This window comes from Bufo gargarizans, chromosome 11 (assembly GCF_014858855.1).
Source record: "Bufo gargarizans isolate SCDJY-AF-19 chromosome 11, ASM1485885v1, whole genome shotgun sequence".
Classification (NCBI taxonomy): Eukaryota; Metazoa; Chordata; class Amphibia; order Anura; family Bufonidae; genus Bufo; species Bufo gargarizans.
The window spans coordinates 1,032,670-1,046,291 of record NC_058090.1 but is presented as its reverse complement, the minus strand read 5'-3'; the positions used below and the strand labels follow the sequence as shown (position 1 = coordinate 1,046,291).

Here is a 13,622-nt window from a genome sequence, read left to right as displayed (position 1 = left end):
CCACAATTCCGTGTCCGGGCAGCACATCGTGCTGCCCCATAGGAATGAATGGGTCTGCAATTTTGTTCTGCAAATTGCGGAACGAAATTGCAGACGTGTGAATGGAGCCTAAGGCTGTGTTCACATCTCTGCTTGGTTAATCTGGTAGACTATCAGGTCACTATAATGGGACTCTGGATTAAATGCTGACTTTCTGCAAGAGAAATACCACTACATGCAGCAGTATCTCTCCGGCAGAAAGCCGTCATTTATGCCAGAAACCCGTCAGATTCTATTACAGCGAAGGGGAGTCCAGTGGTGTCCGGCTATGCTGGATAAAATAACTCCTGTAGCCTGCGCCTCTGCCAGAACAGACTACCAGATTTACCAATCGGAGATGTAAATGAAGCCTAAACAACACAACCGGTTCAACAAATACTGCTTCAGCGAGCCTGTGTTTTGGTGTGGAATGTTTGGTAAAACAAATCTTCCCCATTAAAATAAAAACAATAGAACATGGAACATTTAATGGTAAAACTGAGTTGAATAGTCAATGACTTCCAAGGTATATGTTGTCATTTTCAATAAAGGAATTTACACGTACTGTATTGATAGCGCCTTTGTCCTTCCTGCTTTGGAACATAAGGAATTCCCAGGGTCCTTAAGATTTCTAAGAATGAAACACTTCAATAATATGTTCTGTTCTTTCTTCTAGGTACATAGTGCGTTCTTATATCTGCAGTGCCCCCTACTGGATTAACTGCAAGCTACTGACCAGTACCTACCGGAGGGTCTTTTACTCGACCGTGGGACTGTGCTGTGGTGACCATGGCTCCAGTCTGGTTTATCTTTTGTTTTGAAGAAGACCAGTTTAGATATAATAATGGAGATATGGTTGATAAGTTATCCTGGGTCCATTATAGTGATCTGAAATATTCAACAGTCTAAGGATCTGGGACATATTTCTGTAAAGATGCCCATACAGCAGCCGGATGTTTTATACATTATATATATATATATCCGTTATTTTACAAGAAATACTATGTGATTGTCCCTGCTGGACAGTGGAAATTGTGTAAACATATCTGCACATTCAGAGCCCAATGAATATTAATATCTATACCTCCCATCTTTGTCAAATATCGGTAATTTTTGAATCTTCTCCTCATGTCTGGCCAACTTTACTGTCTCTTTAAGAAGGCAATGTTTAATTGAGTAAATCTAATAATTTGGACATGCTGAATCTAATCGCCTTTGTGGATCATTATGCTAAAGATGGCGATGAAGTAAAGTTTCTAGAGTTTTGGAAAGTTGGAAATAGTCATGCTGGCCACATACATTTTTTTATTTTTTTTTGCGCACTACTGTATGTGCATATGTATTGGTAAGAAGCCATGGAGTTTCTTAATCAACGTTTCCCCACCATATGGTGAGATTTTTTGATGATGTTTGCCTGTGGGTAAAACTGACCATCCAAAAATTTCCATTTACTCAACTTTACATTTGGTTGGTGTTGATGAGCCAACAAATGCCTTCAGTCCTCTACCGACCAGGAATCCTGTTGGAGGACCTGTGCTACTTTTATGTACCTCTTTTGGGTAAAGACTACTCTTCAGAACCATCAAAATGATCCACAGTGGCTTATCCTCTTACAAAATATGGTATGTTTGCAACTTTTTGGTTTTCTCTAACACCCTTGCCAGTTTTACAAAAGGTGTGCAGGGAGGAGGTTGGCCCCAGACAGGACCTCCTCGCCCTGACTCGTTTTAACGCCATCAGAAAACTGGTGGACATTACACCAGAAATCTACTCCCGCTCCTGGCTGGAGTACATCTCCTTTCTGGCACATAGACACCATCTTTATTGAAAGAAGGCTCACAGTACCTATGCTTTGGTGCCAAACCACATGACTATCCCAATTTTTTATTTATTTTTTATAATACCGAAATTTGTCACTAGGTTAAAGGGTTTCTGTCACTAGAATTTTCAGTAGTAAACTGGCTGACATTAGCGATGTGGGAATGTCAGCTGCACCCAACTCTGCTGTTCTAAGGATTATCCGTGCCCCCGTTACTGTAGAATTCTTACTTTTATAATATGTAAATGAACCTCTAGGAGCAGAGGCTCCCGTTTCCCACCTCAAGTCATGCCTTCCAAGTTTTGATTGACAGGGCCAGGCATCGTTTGCATCCTTCTGCCTGCCCTGTGCCCTGGGGAAATCTCGCGCCGTTTGGTATTCTGCGCAGGCGCGGTGTGGAAGCTGGCAGCCTTCGAGCGTCCTTCCCTTACTGCGCCTGCACAGAATACCAAACGGCGGGAGATTTCCCCAGGGCAGGCAGAAGGATGCGAATGACGCCTGGCCCTGTCAATCAACACTTGGAAGGCGTGACTTGAAGTGGGAAAGGAAACGGGAGCCTCTAGGTTCAGGAGCAACATCACCCCCCCTCCTCGCTCCTAGAGGCTCATTTACATATTTATGTAGCCAGATTAATACAGAAAATTCTAGTGGCAGAAATCCTTTAAGTGGCTAAACCATGCGGTTTGGTATCAGAAGACAGTTCTGCTTTTATGGATCTGTTACCCAAAGCAGATTACTACCTACGTGTTTGCCAACAGAATAAATTATCACTGTGTTCATACTGCTTATGTGGACACATGACTTCTCATAAATGTGATGTTTGTTGATGGAGAACCTTTTCAAGCTGCTACTTTTGAAATCACTATGGTCATTCCCAGGGTAGAAAACAATCGGGAATGTCTTTAGCAATTTTTAATTAAAAGGGTTATCAAGGGTAGGGTTTGGGTGGGAATAAATGCAGGAGACAGATTTTCCACACCGGTTCTAATATCAATAGTTTTACAGAGAGGTGTTGCACATAATAAATATATAAATCTTGACTTTATTTTCGAAAAATAAATTTCCAATTTTGATGGAGTGCTACCTACGTCTAAAGCCCAATCCAAAGTTGTTGTCCACTGGTACATACTATGCCTGGTATATCTAAGGGGAAGCATCTTCAAAGCACAACTTCTCATTTTGCTACTTTGTAAGTCATCTTGTATATTTTTTTTGGTGTGTTTTGCAACCAAGTCCTCTACTGTCTAATTATATACTATTATTGCTACACTTTGTATTGCATCCATCTTTGAAACCTAAAATGCCGCAATCGCTGTTATGATCTAGTCTCTGCTTAAATGTGCCGCACGTTGACTTCCATGTCTTACATTGTTTTCTATCTGTAATTATTTTTTTTTTTAATTATTAATATAAGTACCTTTTGATACCTTAACAGTGGTTGCCTTTATATATGTATGTATGTGTTTCACACATTAATCCCTTTAATCCAGCAGTTGCCAAATTATTAAAACATTTTTGTACATGTTACATTTGCCAATAAGGATAGAAATACCCCAGGAATATTTTTGAAAATAAAAAAAGTGGAAAGGTGTTAGTTGTCTATAGGCTAGTGGATACTTTTTGGTGGGTATAAGAGCCCCAACCAGTTTTCTTTTAATTTAAAGGGAATCTGTCACCCGGTGGTTCACTATCTGAGGGAAACATAAGGTAGTGACAGACCCTGAATCCAGCTCTGGGTCACTTTAGCTTTAGATAGAAGTAGGTTGGAAGGGAATGAAAAATATAAAAGAAAGTAAAGCCTTTTTCCTTCCCGCCGGATTCGCTTCTGGCTTTGTCTCAAGTTTGAACCCACTTTCAATGAGCTTTGGGCTATCCTCAGCCAGCCACTACTGATTGACAGCTATCTCCCTATACTTTGCCCGGGTAGAAAGCTGCCAATCGGCAACCCGCGGGTGATCAGCAAATGTGTCTCCGTTGCATGCACACAGGAAGGAGAGTGGTTCCTGCACTGGGCTCGACTGCAGCTGAAAACTGTGATTTTATGGTAAATGTTGGAGGACATCCAGTAAGTCATACACCACTTGAATCATTGTTTCTATCACCAGTTTATTCCGCTCCCAAACGAGGCATCATAAATCTGGTGGCCGGTTCCCTTTTAAAGCAGGCATGCTCAACCTGTGGCCCTCCAGCTGTTGCAAAACTACAACTCCCAGAATGCCTGATCAGCCTACAGCTATCAGCCTACAGCAGGGCATTGTGGAAGTTGTAGTTTTACAACAGCTGGAAGGCCGCTGGTTGAGCATGCCTGCTTTAAAGGAACCCTGGCCTAAAGGTGGGTTGTTAATGGGCACCTGTGTGTCGGTGACAACTTGGGCACATGTTAAAATCTACCTTGTGTGTTTTGACCACTTTTTTTTTGTTTACCCAAAAAACCGAATGGTGTAACAGCAGCCAGATAGATAAAAACGACTTAGGGGGTCATTTATTAAACAGAAATATGCCTATATTAGGTGTGTTTATGGCGCAGATTCGGTGCAAGTCCCTGCTTACGGCACTTTAAAAAAAAAAAAAAGTGGGTGTGAGCCTGGTCTTGGAAGCTGTCTTACAGTTAGAAGCGGAGGTGAAACCGCCTAACTTATGAAGAGGCCAGATCCTCTTCAGAACTCCAGCGGATCCACCGCCAGCTATAGAGGATATTAAGACCATCGTCAGACGATGGTCTTAATAAATGTGCCCTTAGAACTTATGCGCCCATCCCATACAAGAATGGAAAGTATTGACCTTTAAAGAGACTTATAAAAGCTTTGGTGCTTTATTGAGTTCCTCTTCGTTCCTTTAAAGAGTTGAGGTTCCAGTCCAGTTGTTCTCATCAAGGCTGTATGACCGTATTGTCAAATGCTGCTTTGGGTGCTCATCTACACGTCTCTACTTGTGCCAGATTAAAGTTTTTTTTGTTTTTTTTTATGTGGCACTCTTCATTCATTTATGTGCTTGGGATCTCCTCTACTGTGCAGTGAATGGGTGTGTAGGCCATTTTCATCTGCATAGGTTCCCTTGGCTTTGCTGCATGACGCTTCCTCATTCCAATTACACCTCTCATTGTAGAAGACGAATGGATAGCCAACCTCATCCTATTATCTCAGGCAGTATTAGCATCTACTAACGCAGAATCAATTGGGCTGCATACTGTACTGACTAAGGATTCCTACTATTAGTTTACCACAAGCCCTATAGTGTTGTACAAGATGTCATTGATATACAGCAAGGAACCATACATCTGTCTGTTTTCAGCCTCTGAATGTCATGTTTCCAACAAGTACGGTAGATATCTTACGTGAGGGTTTAACGCAAAGTAAATTTGCAATGCCTTTTAGAATGCAAGGATTAAGGGGTCTTTGGGATTATGCAAGAACCATAAATGTGTGTGAGAGAAGAGTCATAATTTCTCTGCATATTTGTCTGTCTTTATCACTGTAAATGAATTTGGATTCCCAAATTTTTCCCATTTTCCTACCATGCCCACTAAATATGTTCTCACTGGCTCCCCCATAGTAAAGAAGAGGAGGAACTGGCATAGACATGACTACACCGAGCCAGAAGATGGCACAAAGCCAGTGCAAGCAGGAACGAGGACCTTTGTGCAGCAACTCCGAGCCCGGTCCTTCCCAAGGTAAGAAAGGGGATGTCAAGTAGTACACCACTAAAGAGGATGTTTTGTGAACTCGCTTTGCTGGCCCAGCTGTCACATCTTTGCAGATATGGTTTTAGAAACCTTCTGCATTTACTTTTTCCCCTTGGGGTAGGTTGCTGCCAAATGAGCAGGTCCATGATACTTGGTAACTCTCTGTCAGGGGCGTAACTACCATAGCGGCAGACCATGCGACTGCTATGGGGCCCAGGGCAAGAGGGGGCCCAATTAGGATTATCTCTTCTTCTGCTGGGGGTGAAAACTTGGTCAGGACTCTACCCTCTAAAGAAATAACTTTTAGCAAACCAGGCATTGGAAAAAATGGCCCAAGGGTCATTGAATGGCGTTTAGGCGGAAATCCTTCTGTCCTGTGTGGGGGGCCTGGTTTAATCTTTGCTTCTCTATGTATGCGTGTGAAATGGCATTGGCAGTGAGACATCTTTTCACGTTGAACATATGCAAACTTTATGGATCTGTTGCCCATTAGTTTCCATTTCAAAGTTTCAGTATTGTTAAGTATTTTTCTATCTGTATAGATATATACCATATTTTCCGGCGTATAAGACGACTTTCTAACACTAGAAATTCTTCTCAAAAGTCGGGGGTCATCTTATACGCCAGGTATAAGGCAGCACAGGGGAGAAGGAAGCAGTCCCTCCCTCCTGTGCTGCCCGCTGCCACCATGATGAAAGAGAGGCGGAGGTGGGGCCTGTTTTATTTATTGCAAAAAATGATTTTATAGATATACAAATTACCATCACCAGTATCTTTGTGCCCATGGGGCTGTTGCCGTTTTGAGGGGCGGCGCTGGGATCCAGGACGTCTGGCGGGCCCGGGATACGTGATCGAGTTCCTGTCTCTTCCCCCAGACAGGTTTTTTTCAATTCCGTCTTCCACAGGACCCCGAGCGGGCGGCCGCCTTCTCCCAGGCCCCCAGCAGAGAGATTCAAGGGGTCCTATTCAAACCTTTTTGTGGTCCCCAAAAAGGAGGGCTTGGTGCACCCAGTCCTAGACCTCAAACTGCTGAACAAGTTCCTCCGTCTCCAGCGGTTTCGGATGGAATCCCTTCGTTCCGTAATTGCTTTTCTGGAGCAGGGGGAATTCCTTTCGGCCGTAGATATCCAGGATGCATACCTCCACGTCCCCATCGTGCGGAGTCGCCAGCTCTTCCTGATGTTTACGATAGGAGACTATCATTACATGTTTGTTGCCCTCCCGTTTGGACTGGCAACTGCGTCTTGGGTCTTTACAAAAATTCTGGCCCCTCTTCTCGCCCTGCTCCGTTCCAGAGGCATCTTCCTTATGCCTTATCTGGACGACATCCTTATCAAGGCTCCCTCTTTCGCTCAGGTGTCAAGCAGCATACGGATCACGCTTGAAGCCCTTGCACGATTTGGGTGGCTGGTCAATGTGCAGAAGTCATCTTGGACTCCCTCCAGACAACTGGTCTTTCTGGGTATGCTTCTGGACACTGAAGCGGCACAGGTTCGCCTTCCTCCGGACAAGCGACTGGCCCTGCACCGGTCGGTGAGGGTCCTTCTCAATTGCAGTGTTCTGTTCATTCGCCTCTGCATGAGGACGTTAGGGAAGATGGTTGCCTGTTTCGAGGCGATTCCCTTTGCCCAGCTCTCGACTCTCGCACATTCCAGAGAGCGATCCTGTCCTCCTGGGACAAATCGTCTGAGAGCCTGGACTATCCCATCCGCCTCTCTCACCAGGTGAGGTCATCCCTTTGTTGGTGGTTGTCTGTTCCAGTACTGGGAACGTCTTTCCCTCCAATATCCTGAACGGTTGATGCCACCGACGCCAGTCTGCTGGGTTGGGAAGGAGTGTTCCCTTCCAGGACAGTCCAAGGCACATGGTCTCGGTCGAAGTCCAAGCTCCCGATCAATGTCCTAGAGCTCAGGGCGATTCTTCTATCCCTCTGGCACTGGACCCACCTCTTGAAGGGTCGACCCGTCAGAGTCCAGTCGGACGACGCCACGGCGGTGGCGTGCATCAACCAGGGGGGAACACGCAGCCTTGCGGTGATGCAGGAATCTGCTGTGGGCAGCGGCCCATGTAGTGGCAATTTCAGTAATCTACATCCCGGGTGTGGCGAACTGGACTGCGGACTTCCTCAGTAGGACGACAATAGATCCGGGCGAGTGGTCCCTCGAGGTATTCATGGCGATCTGTCTATGTTGGGGTCGCCCCGACATGGACTTGATGGCCTCAAGGCTCAATCGGAAACTTCCCACCTTCCTCTCCCGAGCAAGGGATCCGGAAGCTTGTGGCATGGACGCCCTGATCTTACCTTGGCAGGGGTTCTTCCTCCTTTACGTGTTTCCTCGCTTCCCCCTCCTACCCAGGGTTCTATGGAAAATCAGGATGGAGGGCATTCCGACGATCCTCGTCTCGCGTGGTACGCTGACCTTGTTCTCCTTCTAGGAAACGTCCCTTGGTCACTACCTCTCAGAGACTACCTTCTTTCGCAGGGACCGGTCTTCCATAAGCATTTAAGGTTTCTTCGTTTGACAGCGTGGCCATTGAAACCGCCATTCTAATGCACAGAGGGTTTTCGGCAGATGTCATCCGCACTATGATTTGGGCTAGGAAGGGCTAGTGTCGTCCAGGATCTATTACAGGACCTGGAGGTCCTTCCTGGGTTTCTGTGAAAGCCCAAATATTCCACCACTTTGTTTTTCTCTCCCCACGGTCCTGTCCTGTCCTTCAATCAGGGTTGGACCTTGGTTTGGCCCTTAGTTCTTTAAAGGGTCAGGTGTCGGCACTTTATATCTTTTTCCAGCGCCCTCTGGCCCCCCTGGGGCCTCTAAGGACTTTTCTTCAGGGAGTGGCAGATACGGTTCCTTCGTACCGTCCTCCTTTACCGCCTTGGGATCTGAATTTAGTACTCTCAGCACTCCAGGCTTCCCCCTTTGAGCCCCTGTGGGAGATTTCTCTCTGACTCCTGTCCTGGAAGGTAATTTTTCTTGTCACTATCACTTCCGTCAGACGGGTGTCCGAGTTGGCAGCGCTCTCTTGCAGAGAACCCTTCCTGGTTATTCATAGGGACAAAGTGGTTCTCTGGCCCGTACCTCCTTATTCTTCTGAAGGTGGTCACCGACTTCCATATTAACAAGGAAATTGTCCTTCCCTCACTGTGTCCATCTCCTTCACACCCTAAGGAAAAGGAGTTACACCATTTGGACGTTGTCAGAGCTCTGAAGATCTATTTAGCAGCCTCCGGTCCCTTCCGCTGTATGGACTCCCTTTGTTCTCATTCCGGAGGGTCCTCGCAAGGGATTGGCGGCTTCCGAGGTGGCAATCGCACGTTGGATTCGGGCTGCAATTGTGGAGGCTTACTGCGCCTGGGGCAGTGTTCCGCCCTTAGGTGTTACGGCTCGCTCCACCAGAGCGGTGGGCGCATCTTTGGCTCGGAGGAATCGCGCTTCGGCTGCACAGTTGTGTAAGGCGGCTACTTGGTCCTCCTTACACACATTCACAAAATTTTACCAGGTGCATACTTGCGCATCGGCGGACGCTGCCTTGGGCCGCATGGTCTTGCAGGCGGCAGTTTCTTAGATGCCTGGAGGGATACTTGCTTCCATGGGTCTGTGGTTTTTTCCCCTCTCTGTGGACTGCTTGTGGACGTTCCACGTTTCCTGTGTCCCCCAATGAATATGTGCGAGAAAAGGAGATTTTTGTAAAACTTACCAGTAAAATCTCTTACTTGCTCTTCATTGGGGGACACAGCACCCACCCAGTATTATTGTTCGACCACAGTTGTGGCAGTTGCTGGTTAGAACCCCGTTGGGTCTTTGGTATGGTTGGTGTTCCATGTTTTTTCTTTTGTTGGCTTGCTTCTCCTACTGCTTGTGCACAAACTGAAGCGCTCTATCTCCAGGCTGGAGGGGGTATAGCTGCCAGGGGAGGAGCTAACAACTTTTACTAGTGTCAACGCCTCCTAGAGGACATGGCTATACCACGGTGTCCCCCAATGAAGAGCGAGAAAGAGATTTTACTGGTAAGTTTTACAAAAATCTCCTTTTTTAAAAAAAATTACAACAATGAGATTCATTTAACCCAGTGTAATTGCTGGGCTCCGGTTACCATGGCAGCCAGGACACTACTGAAGCCCTTGCTGCCAGTCAGTTCCCTGGACTGGAGAAAATAGTCTTGGAGACAGGGAGGGCTGGGCAGGCAGGGAGAGCTGACACAGCCAATCCAAGCAGGCTTTGTATGAAGTGTGCACAAAAAATACCGGAACATCTCTTGTTGTGATTGGCCGGTTGTTGTATACTGGGTTGGATTGACGATTCTGAGGGAAGGCAGGGGGAAGCAGGAGCATCTGCACTTCAGCCAATTCTAATGTGGTGGTGAATACAGTACATAACCAGTATCTGTACCAGTTCATACAGTACAGCACCAGTACATACAGTACAGTATACAAATGGCTACCAGTCAAGACCCCATCATGGCTCCAGTAGCAAGAAGAAAGAAATATAAAGCCAGCTTCAAACTTAAAGTTGTAAACTTTGCCATGGAACATAACTGCGCTGCTGCAAGACAATATGGAGTAACAGAAAAGATGGTTTGGGAATGGAAAGCAAATTAAAAAGCATTAAAGAGTATGCCAAGTGATAAGTGTGCATTAAGAAGAGGCACCTCACATTGGCCAGAACTCGAAAAACATGTAGCAGACATTAGGGATCGACCGATATAGATTTATTTATTTTTTTAGGGCCGATACCGATAATCTGTGAACTTTCAGGCCGATAGCTAATAATTTATACGGGAAATTCAGTGAATTTTTATTTTTGAAAAAAATATTAAAATTCCTACACAAATCTGCTGAAAATGAATGTGTTTATTGTTAACATGTATTTTTTTTTCTTTTATATTTTGGTGTGTGTTGTGTGTGTGTGTGTGTGTGTGTTTTTTTATTTATTTAGTTTTTTACTATTAGCCCCCTTAGGGACTAGAACACTTCTCCTATTCACCCTGATAGATCTCTATCAGGGTGAATAGGACCTGACACTGTCCCTGCTGCTCTGTGCTTTGTGCACACAGCAGCAAGGAAGCGGACTATGGCAGCCAGGGCTTCAGTAGCGTCCTGGCTGCCATGGTAACCGATCGGAGCCCCAGGATTACCCTGCTGGGGCTCCGATCGGAACTGCCACTGAGGAGGAGGAGGGGGAGAGGGGATCCTGTGGCCACTGCCACCAATGATTAATACTGGGGGGCTTGGGTGGGGGGGCGCACTGCGCCACCAATGAGGGGTTAACTACCGCAGATTGCAGCTACTGCTCATAGAGGTCGGGAGCCGGCTATGTGATTCTGCAGCCAGATCCCGCCTCCTGTATATGAATTAATGCAAGAGTTATCTTCATTGGTGGCGCAGTGGCCATAGCCCCTCCCCTCCTCTTCTCCTCCCTCCTGTCATTGGTGGCAGCAGCAGCACAGGGGGAGGGAGACACTGCTTCCTTCTCCCCTGTGCTGCTGAGGGAACACGGATCGCGCTGACAGTAGTGCGATCCGTGTTCCCGATTCGTTATCGGAATATCGGCAAAATAGATGCCGATAACGTTCAAAATCCTTAATATCAGCCGATAATCGGTCGATCCCTAGCAGACATGGTGAATGAGCATCGCCAAAACGGTGAGTGACTCAAAATAAAATACGTTCGTTTTCACTTCAGTGGGCCAAATCTAACCCAGATCACAGCAACAGATTTAAGGCCACTGTATCCTGGTGTACTAGGTTCTGCGAAAGGCATAATCTGGTACTGAGGCAAAAGACAAAAATTGCACAAAAATTACCTGCAGATCTTGATGCCAAAGTAAATGGTTTCCATCGATACGTAATACGACAGCGCACTAAACATGACTATGCGTTAAGTAGTATCAGAAATATGGATGAAACTCCAATGGATTTTGATATGGTTGGAAATAAAACTGCCCATCAAAAGGTTAAAAAAAAAATTTAAACTAAAATAACAGGACATGAGAAGTCCAGTTTTACAGTGGTACTAGCATGGACAGCTGATGGCGCCAAACTGAGACCAATGGTTATTTTTAAAAGAAAAACAATGCCGAAACTCAAGTTCCCTGTTGGTGGTTTTGTACATGTGAATGGAAAAGGAGGATGAAGGGGTAAAGCTATGGCTTGATAATGTATGGAGCAGGCGACCAGGTGGACTTATTCAAAAAACGTAGTCTACTGCTGTGTGATATGTTCAGGGCTCATTTAACTCCCAGCACCAAGCAAAGGCTTGCAAGAATGAGCATAGGTGCGGCAGTTATTCCTGCAGGATTGACAGCGTTGGTACAGCCACTGGATGTGTGTCTAAACAAGCCGTTAAAAGATCACATTCGAGAACAGTGGAATGAGTGGATGGATAGCGGCGAAAAGTCGTTCACAAAAGGAGGAAACGTGCGTGTTCCACAGTTGGATGTTTTGTGCAAGTTTGTCATAAAAGCCTGGAATGATATTGATGCAGAAACAGTAATCAAGCCTTTCAAGAAGTGTGGCATATCAAATTCATTAGCTGGTACGGAGGAGAACTACTTGTGGCAAAACGAAGAGGAAGCCGAAGCGGAGACCACCACACCATCTCATCCAGAATTAGATCCATACGATGACTGCCTTACAAATGTAGCACAAGAGGTCATTGATGTACTTATGAGATGAGATTCAGATGACGAGCCGGAGGATTTTGAAGGTTTCTAGAGGGGAACTGCGTTGCTGACTCTCCAGGACTTGACCCGCATTTACTCTCTCTCTTTCTCTATTGTTTGGCATCTTCCTCCTATCATCATCAGTTCCAGTTTGGTTGACAGCTTAGAAAACAAACAGCATGGCATCTCCCATGGGTTTATTGTCTTATCCTTCCTTTCAGCTATAGAGTGAATTAGGAAAAGTTTCATACACTTACACTGTTTTACGTTTACATGTTTGACAAACAGCCTTATGTTTATAAGTGACAGTTTTCCTGCTAAAGTACCTGCATGTCATAAGCAATTAAAATTGCCATATTGAAATCAAATCTGATGTTTTTTCATTTTTGTTTAGTGTGCGTTGGAAGAGGGGTAGCCTTATACGGCGAGTATAGCCCAAACCCTATATTTTAAATGGAAAAGTTGGGGGTTGTCTTATGCGCCGGAAAATACGGTACATATATTTATAATTTTATTACTTTATATTTCAGCGCTGATGATATTATTTTGCGGATGAACGGCAACCAGCTGACACAGCGGTACTTGGAGAAGCATGGATTCAACAGTCCAATCATCGTGCCACAGATGGACGGCCTAGGCCTCAGACTACCATCGCCCACTTTCTCAGTTATGGACGTGGAGCGCTATGTTGGTAAGAATACAGTTATAAAAAATTAATAAATTCCCTGACGCTCATGTATTAATTCTCACCTGGTCCTTACCGCTCTGTTTTTCTGGTCTTGTCTCTACAAGGGTCTGGCAGACCCATAGACCCATTTTTATTTTTATTTTTTTTAAAGTTATTTTTATTTAAGATTTACAGGTTTTATACAGCAACAAAATCATGCCTCCCTAGTCTGCAAAACCATGATATCCATCTGTCTACGGATGTAATTTAGAGTCCTGTTGCCCCATCTCAGATAAATAGATATTGCATACTGTAGGTATCCTGTAGGGTGTATTTTTCCTTTTTGGCTTGCTTATTTTCAGATCCACGTACCCATAAAAGTATATTGCTAGTAATTGTGTCTGATGGTGCCATTGCACAGATGTGAGTCGTGGATGCGATATAATTAGATGATGGCATTTGAACCATACATTATGTGAAGATCATCTCTGTACGTTTGTTTAGCGCCGTTGTGGGATTTCTATAGGATTAATCTGCAATATGTTCTGCCTTCGTTCCACGTTTTGACGAGGTCCAGGAAGCCAGGCTTTTTAATCTATCTTTGGCTGATTTCCCATTTCAATTTGGCCTGCTTATTAGGTCTGGAATTGGATTCTGCCTCTCACTTCTTCTTTATCTATACTTTATCATTGCAATTATTCGATACTCCGGAACAGTTCCTGGCAAACTGTGCCATTAGGACAGCAGATGGCATAATGCCCATGGGTGAAG

General features: G+C 45.1%; 1 protein-coding gene across 1 annotated transcript in view; it reads left to right on the top strand.

Moving 5' to 3' along the window:
* KDM7A (lysine demethylase 7A) overlaps positions 1 to 13,622 on the top strand; it is a 79,164-nt gene that overhangs the window by 41,379 nt on the left and 24,163 nt on the right. Inside the window, exons 3-4 of the mRNA XM_044271983.1 lie at positions 5,390 to 5,507; positions 12,715 to 12,875. Coding sequence (XP_044127918.1) covers positions 5,390 to 5,507; positions 12,715 to 12,875 — 279 coding nt within the window. The remainder of the gene's footprint in view (positions 1 to 5,389; positions 5,508 to 12,714; positions 12,876 to 13,622) is intronic.